This window comes from Asterias amurensis, chromosome 7 (assembly GCF_032118995.1).
Source record: "Asterias amurensis chromosome 7, ASM3211899v1".
Classification (NCBI taxonomy): Eukaryota; Metazoa; Echinodermata; class Asteroidea; order Forcipulatida; family Asteriidae; genus Asterias; species Asterias amurensis.
Window position 1 is genome coordinate 11,866,643 of NC_092654.1, and position 24,633 is coordinate 11,891,275.

The following is a 24,633-nucleotide window of genomic DNA, read 5'->3' on the forward strand; positions in this document are numbered from 1 at the left end:
AGTTCATCGAGGCAACACTAGAAGGCCCGATAGTTCATCGATTCAACAAAGGCAATTGCCTCCATTATGCCCACAGTCATTGCCTTGGTGCCCTTTACCAAGAAGAGGACTCCTTGGTGCCCTTGCCTTTTCAAAAACAAAGCATACAGGCCTGCACCATTCAGTCAGCTCTTCCACTAGTCTGTATTTCCTATTTATTAGGATGCTTTTCAACACTGAACAAGCCAGCCTGACCACTTGCGAGTGAATTTTAACTGGTCCTCGGGTGTTTTAAGCTAGCAATTGGCCAGCGCATCACTGTCTAGGGAGATCATCGCTGATGTCACTGCGTGCTCAAGCGCAAACTTCCTCCACCATCCGCAACGAGGTTGTTCAACCCACATCACTCCAGGCCTCGAAATAATTACCCACGGCACACACAGCAGTTGCCAGGGTGCCCTGTACTTTTGCTGTGGTGCCCTTTTGCAAAGGTCAAATACAAATTGACATTTTCCCTCATAGAAGTGCCCCCCTTACCAGAGGAGAATTGCTGTGCCCCTTCAAGAGTGAAGCTCATTGATTAAACGCAATTCTTGACCAAAACAAGAAAAATACTGATTGTATGAAGCTAAAACCAAGTACACACAATTTGCAATGAAAAAGAAACCTCCGAAAGTTACATGTGTATATACATTGTACATGGGGATACAGTACATACCATCTTAACAAACAAAGCTTTTTTCCTTCCAAATGACAACACCAGTACTTTTCAAGTTACATAATTTTCCTATGCTTGTAAATCCAGCACATCTGTGGTTTCACTGTTCAAACAAAAAAACATTTTGTTTCCCAGGCAAAACATATGCACCTCTTCACCCATGTGCATGTTGCAGGGAGTGTGTCATTGCCATATGCCTGTGGGGCTGTTAAATACATTATTGTATCTCATTACACATGCCTTGGATAATTGCCACATGAATGTGATCAGTGCTGACGACATTTTATAAAAGTCAATGAAACTTTCTCAACCTTTCATTCAATCAATCTGTTATGGCTTCACTTCTCAAGACTTTATCTCGTTCATTTTAGATTGATACAACATAATTAACATTTGACTGGCTTGACTTTTTCCAATTAAAGCGATCCTTGAACTTTTGAGTTCAAAAATCACAAAAATGTTATTTTCAGCTGGAACAACAAAAAAATGACACATTTGTTCCTTAGTTCAAAATAAAACTAGTGAGCAACCTTTAACATGTTTTAAAAAACAACACACAAACCGGCATCAACTTACAGCAGTCCCCAAGAAAGTGCACGACCTTTTATCTGCAATTAAAGTTTAATTTCACACACTTATTGAATAAGTCGTGTCCCCGCACGGGGAGAGATCACACTCCATAATGCGTCTATTTCCTCCCTTGCCAGATAACACTAGTCGCTAAAGCAAGCTTTATCGGATGCGTTGTTGTGACAATCACAAGATTGCCGCATTAGCTCCTACCCCCCTTGGCTGGCTGATCCCTGGCTTTGCCGTCCCTCAGAGTTACGCACCCTTCCTTATTCCTGAAAATCTGCCAGCACAAACTGATACTTTTTGTTTGTTCTGTAATGGCGGCTCAATGATCCAGTCCGGTAAATCACCGATTTTGATGAAGTCTCTAAAAATGTTGGGTGAGTTTCCGGCCTGGGAATACGAGGCTTGAGCATTGATTAAGGCATGCTCGACTGCACAGCACAAATAACAAACACAATAGCTGGTACGGAGGCTTCCAGCAGCCACAGTAGTGTAACACTATCTTGCAATCAAAATACAAACAAAAATCATTTCTTTCATTCAACGCCCCCCCTCTTACTTAAGATACTTAAGTATTGGAGAAGATACTTAAGTCACTCATTTTGTTGTCATAATTTCCCTGAATTGCATAAGGCGCTGGCAGCCAGTCATGTTAGACAAAATAAGATCTTCAGTGCAAAAAGTGCATCGGTTGCTCTGACACTCCCACAAAAGAACGTTCTCTTTTGAAACCCCAGTTACACAGTAAATTTCTTTGATACCCATCTATGGCCTTTTCCGAAACTGAAGCCCCAGGTTTGGCTACGTCATCAACTTTTTGAGCAGCATACCTTTTGCACATTGTTTCCAACAGTAGGTCGATCCGGAGTCGGGATGGAAATTCAGTTGAGGCTAGGAAATAGCAGCCTGAACTTGCGATTAAGAGGTTTAAATTTAAAACTAATGTCAATGTATATAACACAAACAAAATCTAAGGAATTTATGAAAATGCATTCCTACCTTTGCTTTCGTTCTCTTTGTTTCTGTCTCGTAATACATTTAACTCGTAGACGTCGCCAAACTTTTCGAAAAATTCTTTAAGCTCCTCCTCCTTCATTGTGCGCGGTATCTGACCGACAAACATTTTGATTGCATCTGGGTCCGGCGTGTCTCCATGTGGTGCATGTGTCTCCATCATGATGGCTTTAAGAATGTAGGACAAGACTTCAAAAGGAATTCTAATAAGGGTTGGGAAAACAAGAAGAAAGAAAAAACAAGGAGGTTAACTCAATTGCAATATGAAAATTCCTCTTGAGCAAATTAAATGGCTTCTCAGAAACAGATAATGCACTTGATGCATGTTGCCAAGCCAAACAGAAATGTCAATGGGATGGAACATTATTGAGTTTGTCCGGACATGGAACTTTATTTAGCAACGGAAATAGACCTTGGAGAATGTTGCTTATGGTATTGACTGACAGCCAGGAATTACACAAGCCACCGTTTGGGGCCGATTTCACTACTGTGTTTTGGTTTTTAGGTCAGATCCTTGTGATGAAATTATTCATCGCAACAAAATTATTATTAGCGATGATAATCTTGCGATGGACTGTCAAGTTATCAAGTTAAATTGTGCGATCACAGAACTGCACCTTTTCTTATTATTATTATACCAGAATGCTTCACAATGCCTCGATGGGTCCAATTGTTCAGGGCAAGAAGGCTAAGACAAGAGCAGGAAGGTCAATACCAGGGCAAGGACAGCTCGCCTCCATTTTATTTCACTACAGACATTCTCTGATGGTCATTTAGTCTGTCCATAAAACTTTTTTTTATACGTAGCCCCGGGCTACTAGTGTGACAATTTTAAATCCCGTTCTACATCATATAAACATGCACCTTCACGAAGCAGGGATGAAGTTACAAATCGATCAAGTTCTTCAATTTAAAGTTCCAGAAATTCTCAATAAGGTGGGGATAATTACTGTTTAAATTTTCTGGGGATGGGAGGGGGGGGGGGGCTAATTACATCATTTAACCACTAATTAATCCTATCGTATGCACAATGTCATAGTCTTAAAATGGTTAACGATCTGAATTAATTTTAAAATGTAGAGTCATACATGTAGATTGAAATATAGGGTCACAATTATCAAGGAAAAACAAAAATGAACACCACATGTAAAATACAGTTGAATACTGTCTACATCTTGAGAAGACAGCAAAAAATACTGTCAACGGGGTTTTCATAAGAAAGTTGACACTATCCACATTTAGTGAGGTGACAGCATGTACCCACCGCAGCATTTGCAAACAGATACCAACCTCAGAAATCTGAAAAATGATGCATGAATCGTTTCTCAATTTAAATTTTTCGTATTGACTTCTACTTAATATGGGTTTTTCAGACAAAATAATTTCACAGGATAATGACACCTTTTTAAAGGAACACGTTGCCTTGGATCGGTCGAGTTGGTCTTTGAAAAGCGTTTGTAACCGTTTGTTATAAAATGCACATGGGTAGAAAGATGTTGTAAAAGTAGAATACAATGATCCACACAAACATGCCTCAAAATTGCGTGGTTTTCCTTTTACCTCGTCGACTAACACGTCGGCCATTTATGGGGGTCAAAATTTTGACTCCCATAAATGGCCGACCATGTTAGTTCGCACAGTAGAAGGAAAACCACGCAATTTCGAGGCAAACTTGTGTGGATCATTGTATTCTACTTTTAAAACATCTTTCCAACCATATGCATTTTATAAAAAATGGTTACAAACGCTTTTGTTTTGACCAACTCGTCCGATCCAAGGCAACGTGTTCCTTTAATAAGTTTAATTATAGATACATTTTTTCCCCCAGGTACGTTATCAAAATATGACACTACCTTTATAGTTCTGAGGTCAACCAGGGTTCACACTAATGAGGTACATGTATAGAGCACAGTCACTAATCAATTGATGCTGTCCACTATAATGCCACGCACAATAAATTTCCAGCTCAATGCCTTTGTAGTTTGTGAACAACTAGCGCCAGGGGTAATCAAATGACCATCCTTATGCGTAAGTATTACCATGGCAACGATATACAATTTTGGTGTGTTCTTAATAACATTTAAGCATAATGGGGCAAGTTTGGCCTTGAGCGATAATCATATCAGAGTGATTTCAATCAGAATAATAATAAAAAAAAGAAGAAGAAGCTAAACCCGAAACCTCTTTTTCAGAATCTTTTTTAAAAACTGAAAAATTAATTTTCTTCATCTCCCCTTGCTGCCTAAATAATCTGATTACAGGTGAAACCCCTCACGGCTATGCACGCACGGATCAAAGACTAGACTTTGACTGTCACACACAAACTCCTTGATCTCCACGATTCTTCTTTATCATTATTTGAAATTAAAGAAAATAAGTCTCCGGTGGACGAGTAAAATCTAAAAGAAGATTGTGCTTGTTTGCTCACTGAAGGAGTTGTGTACAAATTAAGACCCCCAGACTCTACCCCAGAGTGTCAATTTATTAGGGTCTTCCGTTCGAGCGTCTCTGCTTTATATGTCTTCCGACAACGTTGGCTCGATTTTGGATGATTGTCCTGCGAGCGAGCGCGCCAGATGGTGGCGATCACCACGCTCTTATAACGACAATTGCCCTCTGATTGATGAGGAGCGATGAGACAGGAAAGCATGCTTAGTAACGACAATGCATCTCACGCCATGGTTGCTTGGCAACGGCAAACACTGCCAAGGCTTACTGTAAGGCGTGTGAAGCGAGTATGCCGCGCTCATTATGGTGGCTGTTGAGACGGAAAAACAGCTTCTAGGAGTAGTGTTTACTCGGACCCAACCTGGACTGCTATTTACCAATGTCTAGATATTAAAATTATAAATGGCTCCGGGGGTGGTCTGCATTCATCCATGTTTAAAGGCAATGGAAACCTTTAGTAATTGTCAAAGACCAGTATTCTCACTTGGGTGTATCCTGACATGCATAAAATAACATCTCTGTGAAAATTTGGACTCAATTGGTCATTGAAGTTACAAGAGAAATGAAAGAAGAAACACCCTTATTGCAAAACTGTGTGTGCTTTGAGATGCCTGAAAAAAGCTTCAGGCCTGAAGTTTTTAAATATTTGAGTGAGAAATTATCCCAATCTCAAAAACAATGTTTCTTCAGAGGGAGTTGTTTCTCACAATGTTTTATACTATCAACACCTCTCCATTGCTCATTACCAAGTTAGTTTTTAAGTAATTACCGATATAGTGTCCAGTGCCTTTAAGCTTACAAGCTGATTCTGTAAATTCCACTATAAAACTTATTAAGTCTTTGTCGCTGATACCATGAACAAATTTAAGAAAACATGTTCACATCGTAGTAACTATAACCTGCAAAAATATTTAAGTCAACAACTTTAGGCAAAATGCAAACATAAACAGCAAGTGACGTTCAGAGAAGTAACTGGTTCTGTGCAATACAGTAAATTTAAAGGAACACGTTGCCTTGGAATGGTCGAGTTGGTCTTTGAAAAGCGTTTGTAACCGTTTGTTATAAAATGCATATGATCAGAAAGATATTTTCAAAGTAGAATATCATGATCCACACAAGTATCACTCGAAATTGCGTTGTTTTCCTTTTACTTCGTCGTATGGGAGTCAAATTGTTATGACTCCCATAAATGGCCGACCGTGTTAGTTCGCAAAGTAAAAGGAAAACCACGCAATTTTGAAGCAAATGTGTGTGGATCATTGTATTCTACTTTTAAATCATCTTTCTATAACCATGTATTTTATAACAAACGGTTACAAACACTTTTCAAAGACCAACTCGACTGATCCAAGGCAACGTGTTCCTTTAAACGTGTACGTGTACGTGCAGGTTGCACCAACAACATTTACTGGCATTATGTAAACATACTTCTAAAAGCTGCATCTGATACCCAGTGCAGGATTGCAAGTCATAAATTGTCATCCGCACAGAGCATGTACATTATATTTAGTTTTTTTTAGTCAGTCCTGATAATTAGTCCTTTGACGAGAACTACACGCGTGTCGATTTACAAGGATCCTGAAATGTTGAGGAGTTTATTCTGGGAAAGATGCACGTTGACATACATGTATTTTACGTGAAAGTTGAGATAATCAGTAATAATTGCTGAGGGATAGCCATGACTGAAAACATGATTGGAATTTTGTACAGAAAATGAAGGGGGGGGGGGGTTTCTCTTCAATACAAAGACGAAGTGTGGCAGTTGCTGGTATGAGCAATGAAGTCTTAATAACAACATTTCCCTTGATGCTCCATGGAACAAAAATATTGGATTGTGCCTGCCGCCACAACAATAGGTGAACCAATTAAAGTGTAGGGTGTTTTTGTTTGTTGTGCATACGTGCAGGTACTAGAATCCTTTTGATCATCAAACGTTATTGCATTGGAAATGAAAACTGAGGTCCATAGCGCAGACCTCTATTTAACCAGTAAGTGCCGGGTTTTCCCACTTTTTAACTTCGACCCTCACAAGATAATTTTCTCAGAATTGCCGGAGTCAGCAGGCCTGTTTGCTTCGTTTTTAAAAGAGCTAGGCTGGGCACCAAGGCATTCTCTCCACTGTAAAGGGCACCCTAAGAGATTGTAAGTTTCGAATTGAGCATTTTAAGGACACCAAGGCAATGACTAGGGGCAATGGAGGCAACACCTTCATTGCCTCCATGAACAATCAGGCCTGAGTCAGTTTTCTTTAAGAGAGCTACTGGCAGGTCTTTAACTTCACTCTTGAAGGGCACAGCAGTTTGTCTCCAAGGGGCACTTCAACGAGGAGGTTTTTAAAAATTTTTTGGGGAGTTTCGCAAATGGGCACCACAGCAAAAGCACAAGGCACCACAGCCTTTTGCTGTCGGTGCTGTGGGTTAGTTTGAGGCCTTTAACTTTTATACATAACTAGATGGCAGTTTCAAGATATCTTAGTAATAACGAGACAGCTGGTCATTATATAGAAGTGTTAAAAACATCACTTGGTCATAAGAATGGGTATAAATTTGATTTCTCTCGTTCAGAAATGTGTGAGATATGGGTAGACCCCCCTGGTGCGTTACCTTGCCGGACTATATAACACTAACATGATTAGTTGGTTCTACACAGCAGGTGCCTTGTACACTGTGCTGACTACAATACATGTATGAACAAGGAGTTCAGGGACTAGACAATGTAGTAGCCATTTTGTATTTATTGATCTCTGTTTTAAAAATATTTTTGGTGAAAAATGCAATGCAAGTTTCCAATTTTGTTTTTATCATATCTACTTGTGTACAAATACCATACAATCGGAGCACTTCCACAATTGCTTCGTGTTCAATCAACTTTTAAAAAATGGGTGTGAAAACCACTTTGAGCTTCACTGGTTTTCCAACAAACATCCACTCACTTTGTTTGCCAAAATGAAAGCATTTGCATGGTGCCAGCCTTGAATTCGGAAATCGGCTAATCATTAGGGGATCAAAAAAAATAAATTCTAAAACGATCATTGGCTACAAGTACAACTCAACAATTTACTTCATATAGTTTATAGATGTCTATATTTTTTGTAAACAGGAATTCTTGTTAACATAACCTGTGAAAGAGAAGTGAATGAAGATTTGGGGTTTTGGGTTAAAGGAACACGTTGCCTTGGATCGAGTTGGTCTTTGAAAAGCGTTTGTTATAATATGCATATGGGTAGAAAGATGCTGTAAAAGTAGAATACAATGATCCACACAAACATGCCTCGAAATTGCACGGTTTTCCTTTTACCTCGTCGACTAACACGGTCGGCCATTTATGCGAGTCAAATTTTTGACTCCCATAAATGGCTGACCGTGTTAGTTCGCACAGTAACAGGAAAACCACGCAATTTCGAGGCAAACTTGTGTGGATCATTATATTCTACTTTTAAATTATCTTTCTAACCATATGCATTTTATAACAAACGTATACAAACGGTTTTTTATAGACCAACTCGTTCGATCCAAGGCAATGTGTTCCTTTAATGGAAACCCAATGCTTCTTCATTTCAAGACAAACTTGTCAAAATCTGTGGAGCTGAACATTTTGGATTGGTTTCCCTTATTTAGAAAGAACCTTTTTTGTGAGTTTGCTGGACACTACATGTGTAATTCTGAAAGAGCTTGCAAGCACATGCTCCCTGAGGTGGTCTAATCAAGCTATGACCAATCCAGTTGGAATGTACATTGTAAATGTACAGTTGTAGATGCCATTAAACGTAAAATTTTACCAAGATGTACATCTCAGAGTGACCTTCTTGGCATTTACATCATCATCTAGCTAATGTTGGATTACTTGATAACAGGCCTGTATTCTTCATTTTTGAAAGGGCAAGGGCACCGAGGCATTTTCTCCTTGGTAAAGGGGCACCCTGTGAGGAAAATTGTTACTATAGCGTTTCAAGGGCACTAAGGCAATCACAGTGCCTCTGTGAAGTATCAGACCTGAAACTTCTTTTCAGGGGCAAGTTGAACCCACAGTTTTATTAGCCAGGTTGGCTACTTTTAACAAAAAGTGTAAGAGCAAGGTATGGTCAAAGGATGTCTGCAACAGCGCTCGGGTCAGCCATCACAGGTACTCCCCCTGACTGTCCTCGGCTTTTGTTGCAAACCCAGGCAGGTGGAAAGACCAACCCAACTGAAGGGAAACCCTCATTGCATTCAGCAGGGGCCAGGACTGTTCCACCCATTTAACTCAAGATTCGACACAGTCAATTTGTATTTCAACAATAAACTTAACAAATTGTACACGTGTGTAAAAACAATTTTTTTCTTTTACAATGAAAAAGTGCAAGGTTAGTGTTGCGAAGCAATAATACTTTTAGGGAGTGTAATTGTAAGCTGCATTACTTGAAAAAGCAACCATTGAATATTTCTCAGACTTACAGTCCAAATATTTTGCTATGCAAAAATGCCTGACAAAACCGTTCCCTGTAAACAGGTCTATAAGTCTTACATCGATATTGTCTGAAAATTGTTGGTTTGAAAGCTCAATGTGCTTCTAGACTAAGGTCTGCCTTTGCATACAACGAAAGCAATAATCATTCCACAAACATCATTAAAATTCACCTCAAGCGCTCAATCTTCCCACAATAGTTCACTTTCTCCGATCACTTATTTTTTAACCACCGAGCCATTGAGCCCCCGCAAAATAATCCCAACAATATCGCGTGGGTCTTTCTTTGCAGACAGAACAAAACAAATAAACTACTGGAAAAAACCTAGAAAGAAATGAAAGGGGGGGAAAAAACATTTTTTACACAATATTTTCAGACTCAGTGGGTGTTGACATCTTTCAAAGCTATCCCCAAGGATTAATGAGTTAATCATGTTTGGCAATATAAAAAAAAAGTAGTTACTAGGAAAATCTCTTTGAATGTTACATCAGTTCTTGTTTTCAAGTCATTCCATTGTTTTCCAGATTTGCCAGACTGAAGACAAACAAAATACAATCACAACGAGTCTATTTTGCAGCTTCCTTATAACCACAGAGACATGTCAATGAACCTGACAAAAAAACGATATTATGTAGGTCTCTAATTAAAGTAAACATAGTAACGTGTTAGCCAGATGGTTGCTGTTTTAAATTTGGACACCTCTTCATCTGTCATTTACATGTAATGAAAAGCTAACAAAGTGAACACCGGCTCGCTCTTAAAAAATAATTCCTAACAAAGTTTCCTCCTGCCCCTCCTGATAGTACACTTTATCTTGCAGTAGCAATGTATTTTTAAAGATAATTACGCAAAAGCTTTTAAGTTTTAGACACCATCATAAATAAATCTAAAATGTAATTACTGACAGTAATTACCTGCCTAGAGGGTTTGCACAAAACTAATGGTGCCACATTGATTATGCAAAATTGTTTAATAAGACTCCTGTCAAGTGCTCCCCCCACTCCATGACTTTCACTTTCCCTGGACGTTTTATTGTCCCAATTTCAAACATGTAATGTCAAAGTTGCATGATATATTTATGATAGCAATCACAAATTACAAGCTCTCACACAAAACTTCAATTTAATTAGCATTATACAATTTGTTATTCACATTTGAAATGGAACAATATGAGCATAATAATTTGGTTGCAGAGTTTCTTAGGTTAGTCCACAGAGCAAGTTGACAAGTGGTGTTCACTAGCCCATAAAGCAGTTTTCACAAGACAATGTGCACCAGGGTCAGCATTAAGGGCCAGCCCAGTGCTATCACATACACAACTTGTGTAAAACAAAACCCATTAACCATTTTTTTTCATTTTCGAATTTGGTGAAATATTCAGTTTGTTTCTGTAATGTGTTGCATCATACAGGTACCCTTTCAAATATTTCACACAAGTACACACGGTAGCCTTCCCTTCCTTTTTTATTGTCAGCCATTAAACCGACCCTGAATTATTTATTCGCTGATTTGCGAGGCAAAGAGCTGGTTCGACTAATCCATTTCAAATGGAAAGTAATAAGCCCCTACTGAAGAAAGAACAACTCAGAGAGCGCATAATTTTAGCTCTGTTGTAAAGAGCCTTAGTATTGTCAACAAATACTAACATCTTAGAAAGAATTCTATAGATTTGTATTTATACGATATTGTCATCTCAGAGCTTCAAGGTTATTATTTTCAATTTCAAAAAGGTCATGAAAAATGTTTCGAAAATATCTATCAATATCCAGAAGTAAATGTTTTTCTCAAAATTATGCAAAAGAAATGTTATGAAATCAACACAAACTCTACTAAAACATAGGGAATATTAATTTGAAATAAATATTTCAGGATGAAATTTTGTTCAAGCTGTAAACAGCATAAGCTGGACACATTTAGCATGCATAACATTTATTTCCACTGGTAGGCGTAATACCCAATTAAACTAAGATTTACAGTATCATAATTTTGTAACAGATGTTAAAGTGCATCCGAGATGAACCTGAACAGTAAATGTATGACAAATTTTGCAATTGTAAGTAACAGTTTCTTTCATAGATCCCTTATAAGTAACAGTTTCTTTCGTAGAAACCCATGGATGCTACTTTTGTTCAATACCACACAACAATTTCTGAAGTATTTGAGTGTGTTACTTGCACACCCTGCAGGCTTCTATAACTGAACTGCAAGTTTATTTAATTCTAGGTTGCAACATTGAATGGACTTTTCCCTATTTATGCATCACCACGGGGAAGCCAGCCATTTTAAGCTCCCCACCCACCATGTGCGGTGGAGTTCAGCTGGTACAACGCATAACACCAGCAATGGGCAAACTTGCGAGACAATAGACCCTGCAAGCTGGTACAAATGTGGCGGGAACTCACGCCGATTATGAGTCGAGTGTGTGGGTTTGTTTGTCAACGAGACTTGGATGCAATGGTCATCAATGAGAAGGGCTTGCCCACTGTGAATGGCACACTATTGATTCATTGATTTTAGAACTAGGCTGGTTTGAATATACAGTATGTAGAAACACTCTGTAAATACATGTTAAAGCATGAATAAATAATGCCAGCAACCGCATATAGGATTACAGGCATGTGATGAAGGTCTTGCAGGTCTTGCTCATTCCATTTCTCATAGGGTACTACAAACGAGAAAAGCAATGGTCTAAATAAGATCATGGTTTTTCCTTGCAGGTATCTTAAGTGGCTCACCAAGCCAACCATACAAAAGATTTTATAAATTTATAAAAATTATTTCTGTACTTTTTAAAAGTAACAACAAGGGAAACAGAATGTTTGTTTCATCTCTCTACTAAAAAAAAAGATCATACATGTTTACTCTAGTTACAATTTTTGTATTGATCTAAATACATAAATGAAGGTCTGCTGAAGGCGGTGTTTGAAAAACTGTCGACACAAAAAAACAACCACTCCCTCGGAGGTGAACATAGGCCAATACATAATCCCTCCTCCCCAAACCCCAGAAGAAAAAACCCCACACAAATCCCCCCCCCCCAATTCTGGAACCAAATAACCTGCCGGTAACTTAAGGTCATGAGGAAGGAATTGAGAATCATTATTCTACTGGTCGAGGCCTAGCGGGAGGATACATGTAGGCTCAGAGAGAGAGACCAAACCTCCCGGGATCTGGTGATAGTGTCACGGTGACGCACCACAACGTCCCACAACGATGTAGCTGTTTACTTATTTTATAAAGCGATAGAGTCCTTAAAACCGACCCCTTTCCCCCGTCCCGCTATATGACTGATCAAGTTAAATATTCCGTCCCTGGCAAACGTAATCGCCTTTATCATGATTCTATTAAGGGAACCGTTCTGTGGGGACGGAATATGACCGAGAGATGAGCTTTCTGACTTAAAGCAAAGGTGTCGTAAAGAGAGGCAGATAATTCCACAAATAAATAAGTTAAAAAAAATACAAAAACAAAAACAGTGGAGTACTCCTAAAAAACAGGTATTCAACTCTCTTCATTCCAAAAAACTCAAATACTCATAAATGAAAATAACCTTCAACACAAAAAGACACCCAACAAAATGTGTTGTTTTAGTCTTAAAAAAGATAAGAGATTAATAAATAAAAAGTATAAAATATGTCTCTAGTATGTCAGGAATAAATTCCAAGAACAGACCTTCATTCTGAACGCCCACCTCTCATATTTATTTTATTTGATCAATAATGAACCAAAATGAAATCAACCCTGTGATGGCAACAGAAGAAAACGTAGGCATCTGAAAATGAATTGGCCGCATTTTCCATCTCAAAAAAATTCAATCTCAGCTATTTCAACTTCTGGCCGTGTTTATTTAACATCGAGATTCTAATATCAATGCAATGAATTGATGAGCTACGTGCTTTTATGAAATGTATGTTAACAAGGCTGCAGGTCAGACACGAATGGCCCTCCTCGAAAAATGCCCAGTACGCGACACACTGGTGCCCTGCCAATGCTGTGTGATTTCAAGAAATCTAATCAAACAATCATTGATGACGGCTCGCATGCCTATACTACTGAACACCTCAAAAAACGAACACTAAGAAAGTAAAATAATTTGTTTAAAGGCAGTGGACACTATTGGAAGTTACTCAAAATAATGATTTGCATAAAAACCTTACTTGGTATCGAGTAATGGGGAGAGGTTGATAGTATAAAACATTGTGAGAATTAGCTCCCTCTGAAGTAACGTTGTTTTGGAGAAAGAAGTAATTTTTTACAAATTTTGTTTTGAGACCTCAGATTTAGAGTTTGAGGTCTCGAAATCAAGCATCTGAAAGCACACAACTGCATGTGACAAGGGTGTTTTTTCTTTCATTATTATCTCGCAACTACGATGACCGATTGAGCTCAAATTTTCACAGGTTTGTGCATATGTTGAGATACACCAAGTGATAAGACTGATCTTTGCCAATTACCAATAGTGTTCAGTTTCTTGAATGCCTTTTGGTAGCCAACCCTATGTTGTTAAATTGGTGTGATGAGCATGTAATTTAAAATGTTTATTTTTAAATTTCCAAAAAAATCATATTTATATCACTATTATGTAAAGAATTACTATTTCTGCAAAGTTTTTTTTTTCTTCAGATAAAAGATGTTTTAAATATTTTTTTGTTAGATGCCACAAACAAAAAAATGCAAAAAGAATACAACTGCAATGAATCAGTAGAATCTAAAGAGAAAAATGGAACAAAATGGACAACAAAAAAACAAACTATTCTACTTAATTAAATTTAAGTATAATAAAAAAAAAAACTGGTCATTGCCCACAGACAAAAACAACCGAGTGGCGATTGACCAGAATTCGAAAACATGCCTAAGTTCTCTGCTGGTTCTACAGATCACATTATAGTCAAAGTCTGAATGAGCCACGTTTCGATGTCTAGGTCCTTTGATCTTCATTATTGTTCTCTGGATGATCGCTCACTCAGCACAAACGACAGCCAGATTACCGCAATGTCTCGTGCGGCCACTCGCTCGGAAAGAGCTGCTTTACCTAAGGCAATTACCGACTCTGATACAGTGTTATTTAATTTGCGGAGGGAAGCGGTGTTAAGTGGCCGGCAGCGCTGCTGGAGTGCCTCAGGTCCTCGCAAAAAAATGATTTGCCAAAATCAAACCGTCTGTGAGGTCCTCATCTTTCCCTCTTTTTAGAACTCAAACTTTTAAGAAATGAAAAAAAAAAAAAGGAAAAAAAATACCGCACTTGTGATTATAGTGCTTTTCTTTTGACTGCTCGAGTTTGCCCCAGGCATTTTGGGATCATCTGATAAGGATATGTTTTTCAATACGATTTTTCTCTGTTGTGAGTTTTTTAATTTCGGGACCTCTGACAATCCACCAGGAGAAAGAAAATAAGGTGGACTCAATCTTTTTGATATGCTTTTCAGAACCCAAATAGCGCTGGCCCCAATATGCGAAAGGAGAAAAGAGGATTCTGATATCAAGTTTTATCAAATAATATTAAATAATTAATATTTTCTGAACAGTTTCATATGGACTGGACTAAAAAAATACTTAACTGAAATATTCAAAAACAAAATACTTTCAAAACCTGACTACATGCCAATGAAAAAAACAAATTTTGTAACTTTTACGACAAAAACTTGACTAAGAACAAAAGAAACCAGCACTTTCATAGTGTGACCTACAAGTAAAACAATTAAAAAATTCATTACAGATTCACAGATACTGAAAAACCCTGTGAGCAATAAATCGGCTGTGGATTTAATTTCTTGAACTGCTCTATGGAAGATTACAAAAACTTGTTTACCAAAATTTCCCTCGAGGAGTGTCTGTTACATTTTTTTAATACAAAATGTACAAAGATTGCAATCAAACTGGAGAGATAAAAATCATATGCTGGATATTTTTATTACATTTTCTTTTTTATTTGGACCAAGGATTTCGAGTTGATGAGAAAGAAAAAGTTGGGCCTCAGGGTTGTGTCTGTACATTTTGTAGAGACGTCTGCTGTGAGAGGCTAGGGTGGACGATCTGTGACCAACTCAACCCAATTCAGGTATTAGAGCAAATGTACAGGCCCAAATATCATGGCTCTGTTGACTGTCGAATTCTGTGGTTACAAAAAACGTTCTCCCCCGTGGACAGCAAACGCCAAATTTCTGCGGTAGCTGTGTAGACTGCCTAGTAGCAAAGAGTATGCACGCACACAAGCTAAAATTCCCTGTTACATAAGCGCGGAATTCCCTGCTTTCGCAAGCGCCAATTATGTGGTTACGGTAAGCAGAGCAATGAAATTGGGCCCACGTAAATGGAGAAGGCTTCAAAGATATTGGCTTTTTCATGAAAGGTTTTGACGTATGCAATTTTTCAACACAAAATTAAGCAGACCGAAAGATAATGATCCCTCTAAAAGGCTCTGCGGAATTTCATCTTTGAGAGGGCAAGGGCACTGTCATTATGTTAAGGGGCAACTTCCACTGTGAGAAACATCCAAAATCATGGGGAATATATTTGCTCCAAATTCTTACTTTTTAAGACACAAATTACACTGATCTATTAAAAATTCTTGTCCTGATGAGAAGTATTTCCAACTGAGTAATACTACAAGATGGAACGGAACGCTCAATTTGTCATTTCCATTTGACAAATTTAATGAGCAACGCTCAATTTGTCATTTCCATTTGTCAAATTTAATGAGCACGCACAAAAACCTTGAGAAAACAAAAATAATTACTATTTTGTATTTTCAGCATAAACTGGACTTAGTCTGGTGACATGCTCATGAAGCAGGTTGGCTGTGTCTGTAAGGTGTGTTGATTAAAAATAGCAGGACAGGGATGAGACTGAATAAAGGGAACATTAATCTTCCAAAACAAATAAAGCATTAAGATAAAACTTATTTAAAAAAAAAAAAAAAAATTGTGAGGTTTGTATTCACTTTCATCTGTCTGACATGTTCTGGTATTATTGTCAAATGGCTTCAAATCCATCCCTAGCCTTTCAAACAAGCATGTCTGGTCATATTTAACTATCATCAACCATCCTGTTAAATTTTAAAATGGCAATTATTTGTCGCATCACGGGAGTGTAGAGTTATTAAATTGTCATTTTAATCACCTAATGAGTTGTTACACGCTCATTACAGGTTCATCCGTTAGTCTTAATTTTATGAAAACAAGTACAGGTAAAAGTACTTTCAACTTTTAGCAAAAAAACGTTTTATCAATCATGTAAAAACCTTTTCGCTGAATGTCACTCTCTGTCTCAGGCATTGGTAATATTTACTTAAAATTTGAGTGCATATGTAATGCACACTAAAGATACAGCAGTACACATAATTGACTTTAAAACAATGTTGAGATTTACTGCTTGATCAGTGGTTTTCAAACACCCCAAAACAGAACTGGTTAATGGATGTTAAATTTGCTTTAGGGATCAAATTATTTGTGTTTAGCCAAAACCAATGTGTGTTAAACACTATACTCAGTACTTTGATAAAGGTCAATACAAAATTATTTATTCCCGATAAAAGTTATCCCTGAAGGTTTAACATCTATCAAAAGAGTGGTACCCTCAAACATAATGAGTGCGTTCGTTTAACTTCCCTGGGTTGACCCCGTTGTGTTGCCGTTTCTTTTTCCAGGACGCACGTGGGTAATTATCTGCACACGTTCGTCCTTGAAAAAACCCACCTGTCGACCCAGAGAGGCTAAACGAACGCACCCAGAGTAGGAATCAGACTACCTTTGCATGTACCAGGCAAGCTTGGTGTTCTAGTAGTAAGACGTCTACTCTAGAACGGTAAAGGTCCTAGCAATAATGCCTGTGAATTTTGTTGAACACAGCTCTGATTTATGGCTCCATGTTTTTAACACATAACTTTTTTGGGGTAAAACACTATGACAACTGCTCTTGAAATACAAGCCAAGCAGTATGATAATATTGCAGTCCTGATACCTTATTTGGGGTTTCCATCATCAAGAATTTTTTTTTACTTTATAAAGGGTACATCTATGAAAAAAAAGAAGTTCTTGAAATGACAGTGAGCATCAAGTGCTTCTGATGCTTCCATAAAGTTTCAGGCTCGATATTGAAATTGTTCTGCAACTTTAACATGTCAAACTTCCATGTTCGTCATCAATCTAAAAAGCAAGCTGTTTTTATTAGCTAATCAAACTGAAGTAATACTTGCGTTAACAACATGCTTTCAGCCAGTTCCTGTGTAAATTTGTCTTGCATGATTAGACACTGAGCTTTTTGCCAAGGCCAGGGGGAAAAGGTTGCTCTAACTTTATATTGGTCTTCGGTTTATGTAGGCTTACATGTGGAAACTGTCAGATTTTGTTTTGGAATAGAAATTTGTTTTTCATCCATAAATAGTTGGGTCATACCAAATAGTGGTAATGACCCCCTGGCCCCCACTTGAAAGCCTACTTGTTATAAATGGTTCAGTTTCTTTATTACAAATCAGGCATGTTCCTTGGAAAAAAATACAAAAATTGTATCAGGTACAAGGTCTCAATAAATAAATAGACTTTACAGGCTGTTTATCACACCATTGCTGTAACAGCTACTGTAGCACAGCATGCACTTGCATGATGTTCAGGGTTTCCCCCGCGATTTGTTAAAACTGTGTGGGACATTCTGGACCCAACATTGTGACTGTTTGGCCGAAGAACACAGAATTGATCAATTTTTTTAAAATGTTTATATTGGTTTTAAAAGTACTATGTGCTATCTAGAACATTCTATATGGTCTTCTCTTGATTATTAATGTGGGGGGGGGGGGGAGGAGGAAATTACACTTTTTACAAAAAAGTGTGGTAAATAAATACTCTATACTTGCAAATGGCAGTGAGTAATTTTGTCAAGTTCAAACTGTAATATTAATCAACTTAAAAAAAAAAAACACGCTAAAACCTACTTAATAGTCTACTACTTAAGAAGCATCAATTTCTAAGGGCAGTGAATAACATTATGCATTGAGTTTGACACTAAAAACCTACATGTTTTTCACTCAGCTAGTGCCAACAATCGGAGCAGTCCCTCTCCTCCCCCCCTGAAGAAGAAGACCTACATGTACCAACCTCCACGGTGAGCCCTCAGGACAACGGAAGTGGTCCCCATTTCGAGAATAGTCAAGAGCACACGTTATCCACAAAATAAAATGCACATCCTTAAGGCATGGACACCGGAAAAAAAGAAAAAGAAGACGGAGAGAGAGAGAGAGAGAGTGAGAAGACGGATAAGGTCTTGGGAATGGGATCTCCTTGTGAGTGCTGACTGAAAAAGTGTTAAGACATACAGTGCATGCAAATCAGTCACCTCTGGATACGTTCCTATCACCGTCTCACGGTCTCCAGCGCAGCGCGTGCAGAAAAGTACAAATTTACCCCGGGCCTGGATACGATGAGAGAGACAAGCTCAAATGGGGGATAGGTTACCTACGTACATGTACACCTAGATTCAGATTCACCAGATGAGTACATTATTACACTGCTTATTAAGATATTTTAACTTTTTACCAGTGGGCTTGGTTACTTTGTTAACTGCACGGCAGTGAGTGAGTTCCTTCATTTATAGTGGCAGGCACCTCTACGAGGGGAAACTTCATATTCTACATTGAACATTAAACATTGCAAAGGGGCACCGAGGCAAAGACTAGGGGCATGGAGACAGATATTAATTTAACTTTTTACAAGTGGGCTTGGTTACTTCATTCACAGCAAGGCGCTTTATTTTTCATTAGTAGAGGGTACCTCTTTAGGTACCTCTTTGAGGAGAAACTTCAGTTTCTACTTTTCAAAAGGGCATCGAGGCAACAACTAGGTGCAAGGTCTCATAATTTGAAAAGTGAATAATTTATCCTCGTTTGCACCACACCTACTCAAGAGTGTGGAGGTCATTGGTCGCATAAGGTTCCCCCTTTAAGCTCAAAATGAGCACACAGTAGAATAGATTTTATTCTTTCTTAAACCACTAGGCCTATATAAATGTAAATCGGTGAGCTGTAGGAATTTCGTTTTTTGTTTCCACTCCAATTTATGTACGATAGCCATCAAATGAATATTTATGATTGACTCTCATATCGCACAATCTGATCAATGGAATAATATATATATTGTTTTTTTCTCGTCCCATCAACCCATACACTTTCCTGCAGAGTAATGCACAATCCAAATGTGTCCCTTCTCTCTTGATCAACGGCACGTAAAACGCAAAGAAAATTACCCTGCGTACCAAAGCATAAATTTTGTTTGATTTGATAAGGCTTTTAGCATTTTGCAAACTATTAAATAAACACATTAGTGAGATACATACTGCATTAATACACCGGTATTTTTCTCTCTCTCTGACAGGACACTATGTTACCCAAGGCCATCAAAGGATTAAAGGTGAGACTGTTAGTAAAAATGTCAGCCCCTTTCTCACAAGGGCAATTTAGCAAGGGTCCCTTGCTAAAATGTAGCATGGCTGTAAAATTTTACAAATGTGAATGGAACCATGCTAAACTTAAGCAATGGACCCAAGTCAAATTGCTGCCATGTGAAAAGCACTATCGAACATTATTATAGTTATCACACAAGCGTGGGTTGACAGCGGAGAATTAAAGCACTTCTGTGTCTGATGTCCATCAAAGCCAAAGGGGTTAGAGCTTATTTTTCAACCACACATGGCAGTATTTTAGACAGAGTATAGGCCTACTCCTCAAAAATTTGTAACTTTTAAAGTTGTCAAGTGCCAGGTTGAAAGAAAATTTAGACTACCACTTCTTCTTTTTATTTTAGCAAAATAACAAATCACGGCTAACATAATTTACCTTTAAGACTGCCCTGGGAAAGTAATAATTCTTGATTTGATATTATGGTTGTAAATTATGACAGATTGTTTTTATATCATAAATGTCATCGCCTGTGTAGTGGTGTAACAGCTGAGAGTATCTAAGCAATTTTTAGGTATACAACTGGTTTAACATTTTTTGTTCAACTGAAAATAAAATTGACTTTTGAGGTATGATGTACCATAAGTGAGTTCCATCAGAGTTGTGTGACTCGAGACTCGGGCTCACTAAGGATCCAAATGAAGAGACTTTTCTAAAACGTTCACTGAAGGTTAGTTTAAAGACACTGGACACTATTGGTAATTGTCAAAGACCAGTCTTCTCACTTGGTGTATCTTTGCAAAAAATAACAAAACAAACCTGTGAAAATTTGAATTCAACTTATGGTACATCGTTCTTGTCCCCGTTTATTGTCTGTCCCCAGGCATCCCTACATAAGCCTCGGCTTCCAGATGATGCCCCCATACTCTATGTATTTATTTTTTCTCACCCTCATTAAATAGCTTTGTTTTTTGGTTATTCCTTAAAAACATTGTTTGTACTCTGTTTTCATGAAGTATGGAAATAAATATCAGTTTGAATGAATGAATGAATTGGTTATCGAAATTATGAGATAACAATGGACGAAAAAGTTGTGTGCTTTCAAATGCTTGAAATTAAATTTCGTCTCGAAATTAAATTTGTGGAAAATTACTTCTTTCTCCAAAACTACAATAACTCAGAGGGAGCCGTTTCTCACAATGTTTTATACTATCAACAGCTCCACATTACTCGTTACAAAGTAAGGTAATTTTTCAGTTAACAAAAGTTACCAATACCAACTTATACCAATAGTGTCCACTGCCTTTAAACTCTTGCCTTCTTACCCTTTGATTTATTGATCACAAAACAGACTTGCTTGCCTACATGTATTTCTCCACCAGTTACATGAATCCTATCTTAAGTGGAATACACTTTGATTCTGCACGAGCCCGGACGCATGACTGAGCACATATCCTCTGGACTGGCTGGATGACCACTGCATTATTTCGCAATTCTACATTATAAGGATTAGGACTCTGAAAATCTGCAAGTAATTTAATTACACTACAACGAATTTCCTAGCATCCCATTGTGATGTAGCCAGGCATTATACACCGGCCAGATTGACCAGCTCTCATTGAATAGAATCATTTTATATCACACTACTCAAGCCCTTTTCAAATTACAGAGGCCAATTCCCAGGAAATGAAATCCCGACAGGGCATGATTTCATCCAACACATTTGCATAGCAAAAAAATTCAAATGAACAGATTTTGTGCACACTGACTGCTAATATTTAGTAGCAAATGATGATTTTTGAGTTAGCAATTAACCGACACATTTTGGCGTAGCATTTTGCTCTAGCTGCTATACAAGCGAAATCGTTCACTATCCCCAGTAGACTGCAGCCCCACCACCTACCCAAAGTCGTTTCACACAAATACAATTTTCCTTGGCATGCTATTAACCTAGGTTCTTTCAAAATCTTTTTACATAAAACTGTATCACTTTGAAGTGAAACTATTCTCACAGTCACCATTATGTCTACTATCAAAGAAAAGCTGTGGTACTTTTAATCCAGTAAGTTTTATTGCCATCAATTTAAAGAGTGTTTACCCAAATGCCTTCCCTTTAAAAGATTCATAGCTATGGCCTGCACGGATGTTTGACGGAAGATTATTCCATAACAACAACATGGCAGCAACAACAGAGAACTGAAATAAATATTTTGTTCCTATTATATAGGGCCCAATTTCAGAGCTGCTTATAATCACAAAATAGCATGTCACATGTACAATCTGTGACTGGTAACCTGCTTTCTTCTGCTAAGCGGGAAATTTTTAAGCACAATTTTCTGCTTACGCGACTCTATGAATCGGGCACAGATGCTATCACATATTTCCATTGATGACATTGACCTATTTATGAATGAAGTGGATACGGAGTCTTTGTGAGTGGTGAGCTACAAGAACAACTCCTTTTGAACCTGGCAGGGATTCCACTGAACCTATAAGAACCTATGTACCCTACTTTTATGAATAGTTTACTGATCAACATTAAGATAATACGATACAATGAAAGCTGCAGACTTCACAGGCTGGTTTATATATGCAGGGCACAAATTCATGGCTCTGCTTCCCGCCAGATTCTTTGCTTACCCGCTGCTGGGCAAGCATTTTCAAGAATTTCTGCACTAGCAGTGAAAGCAAAGAATGCCTAGGAACATGAAGTACGCATGTGCATGGCAAAATTCCCTGCTAACCCGTGAAATATGCTAAACCTTAAGTGCAGAATTCCCTTCTTCTGCAAGCACCAATTCTTTGCTTGGGAAAAGTAAGCAGAGTCGTATAGGCCTAATGATGCCCTGGACCTCCACTGAAATTCTAGACTTTCTTCAGGTTATTTTACTGTACCTCTTACACCAGAGTTGCCAACATTTGCATCTTGTTTCAGGAAGATGCTGTACAACAATCAGGTTGGTATTTAGAAGTTGCATTCAACATACCTGGGACAAAGTTTCCACAATCAGGGAGTTTTTGTTTTGTTTTAAATCTGCTCATTAGGACATGAAAAGATTGATTATCAGGGAACTTTTTGCAGAATCAGGGAGAGTGGGCAGCTCTCCTTACCCACAAACAAGTACAGTAGTGTGTATTTGATTGTCTCAAATTCCAGAATGCGTGACATGTTTGCGTGACAACTGCACACAAACACAGATCCAGTGAACATGCAGAGAGTTTTTGCCCCCAGCAGGTGCAGTAGTTTGACAAATAAAGCTGCCTGATTTCACAGGGTCAGAGTACAAAACCAATACCACCATGCGATGATTATTAGTGTTATACAATGTCGCATGGGGACAATGAGCATGCATTGGGCTAAAACCCAAAGGTCACCTTGTACCATTTATAAATTGTCAAACTGTATTTTAATTAAAAAATAAAGCATTTGATAGTGCGCCATTACATTTTCTCATCAACAATAAAATTAGTAAACGGTTGACATTTACACAGTCAAGTAAAAATTTTGTACCTGGAAATGTTGTGCACCAGTTTTATATCATTTCACATGTTGTTTGGCTTTTGGTGCTCGAAGTGTTGCACATACTTAGGACTTCAGTTGGGGTGGTGGGGGGGGGGGGGGGGGGGGCTGATAGCAGAAGACCACAAGCCCTCTTTTAGATACAACAAGTATTATGGACACAGTTGAAGCGCACTGTTTGTTTTGGGTGTGTACAGACAGATTTACCTAAATCAAACAATGCAATCATAATGTGTTCACCAACCTCAAAATGGCTAGATGGCTTCAAGTCTAAAAATTCATACAGGGCCAATTCTTAAACCTTATTTCCCCTCTCAATTACAGGGCCAATTCTTAAAACCTTTTTCCCTCTCAGTGCGATGGTTGTGTTTTAATTAGAGCCTAACTAACATCGGCCTAATTACAAAAACCCTAAAAAAATATTGTAAGATTTGGGGTTATAAAATGTGTACGTTCATTCACATAGTACTTGTACACACAGTTGTGCATGTACGTACAGCCTAGACTCTGAGACTCAAATAAAAATTGCAAGATTTCAATTTGTACTACATTGTACTTCATGTTAGTGTGCATTCATGCCATGGGTTGTGTAGTCTTGTTTTAAAATCCAGTACACAGAAACTGCAATGTGTTGATTTTAAATAATTTGAAATAAGCTTCTACTCCATTGAACTGAAGATAATATTCATATACTAAAAAAAAGTGCCCAATCATCAATTTTAATATTTCATACAGCGGTGTTGGGTTTTATTAGTCAATACATCCATCCTTCTAGTCAGAAGGCAACCTACATTTAACGAACTTAAAAAATTATTGCGTGACAGATCCCTCTCACGGTATCCAATTAAAGTGACCTCAGGTCTGACCTTTGGGGGGGGGGGGCTTCTTCCTCCCTCACACTTAATGCATTTTAGTCAAGGTACTGAAAGGCTCATGCCCAAACCATCGCTCGGCTGGCCAATCATGCAAGGCGTTCAGAGACCCCCCCCCCTTCCTTTGAGAAAGCAATCTGATTTTGAGGGATATTTCTGCGTCAGTGTTATAACCGAGTGAGATAACTATTCCTTCAAGGGAGATTGTAAAGGCTTGTGGAGGTGGCCTATTCAGGCAAAGCCATTCAAGTCAAGCGCCGGCGTGGGAATCACTGAATACTTGCAGCTTCTTATATATTGATTGCTGTACAGTGGGTGCACGTTTAATTCTACCTCCATGGTTTAAGTCATCCACATTCAGTAGTGTGGATAAAGGGAGCTTGCACAGGTGACCGCAATCACTTGGCAGTTTCTTGGTAACACCTTTCTCAATTGTTTGAAGTTTTGTACTTTGAGAGTGAATCCATGTGTGAATCTCTGAATATTCTCATCTCTGAACTTGCCTCACTTCCAAATAAAGACAGATGTTGCTTTGTACGGACTTGGAATGTTTGAAACCAAAATTATTTAAGCTAGAGTAAGACATGCTAATCCATTCAGTACATTTTATACTGGTTTGGTAGTTGTAAACTTGTACTATGCTGTTGCAATTTGATGGATTCAGTGGGTCAAAATAAT

The 24,633-nt window shown here is 38.2% G+C and overlaps 1 protein-coding gene across 33 annotated transcripts in view; it reads right to left on the reverse strand.

The window, feature by feature from the left end:
- The window catches only part of LOC139939519 (CUGBP Elav-like family member 1), a 122,328-nt gene that overhangs the window by 74,434 nt on the left and 23,261 nt on the right, over positions 1-24,633 (reverse strand). For all 33 annotated transcript variants that reach the window (XM_071935488.1, XM_071935492.1, XM_071935501.1 and 30 more), the window contains one exon: positions 2,273-2,490. In XM_071935488.1, the coding sequence (XP_071791589.1) occupies positions 2,273-2,450 (178 nt within the window). In that variant the 5' untranslated portion in view covers positions 2,451-2,490. The remainder of the gene's footprint in view (positions 1-2,272; positions 2,491-24,633) is intronic.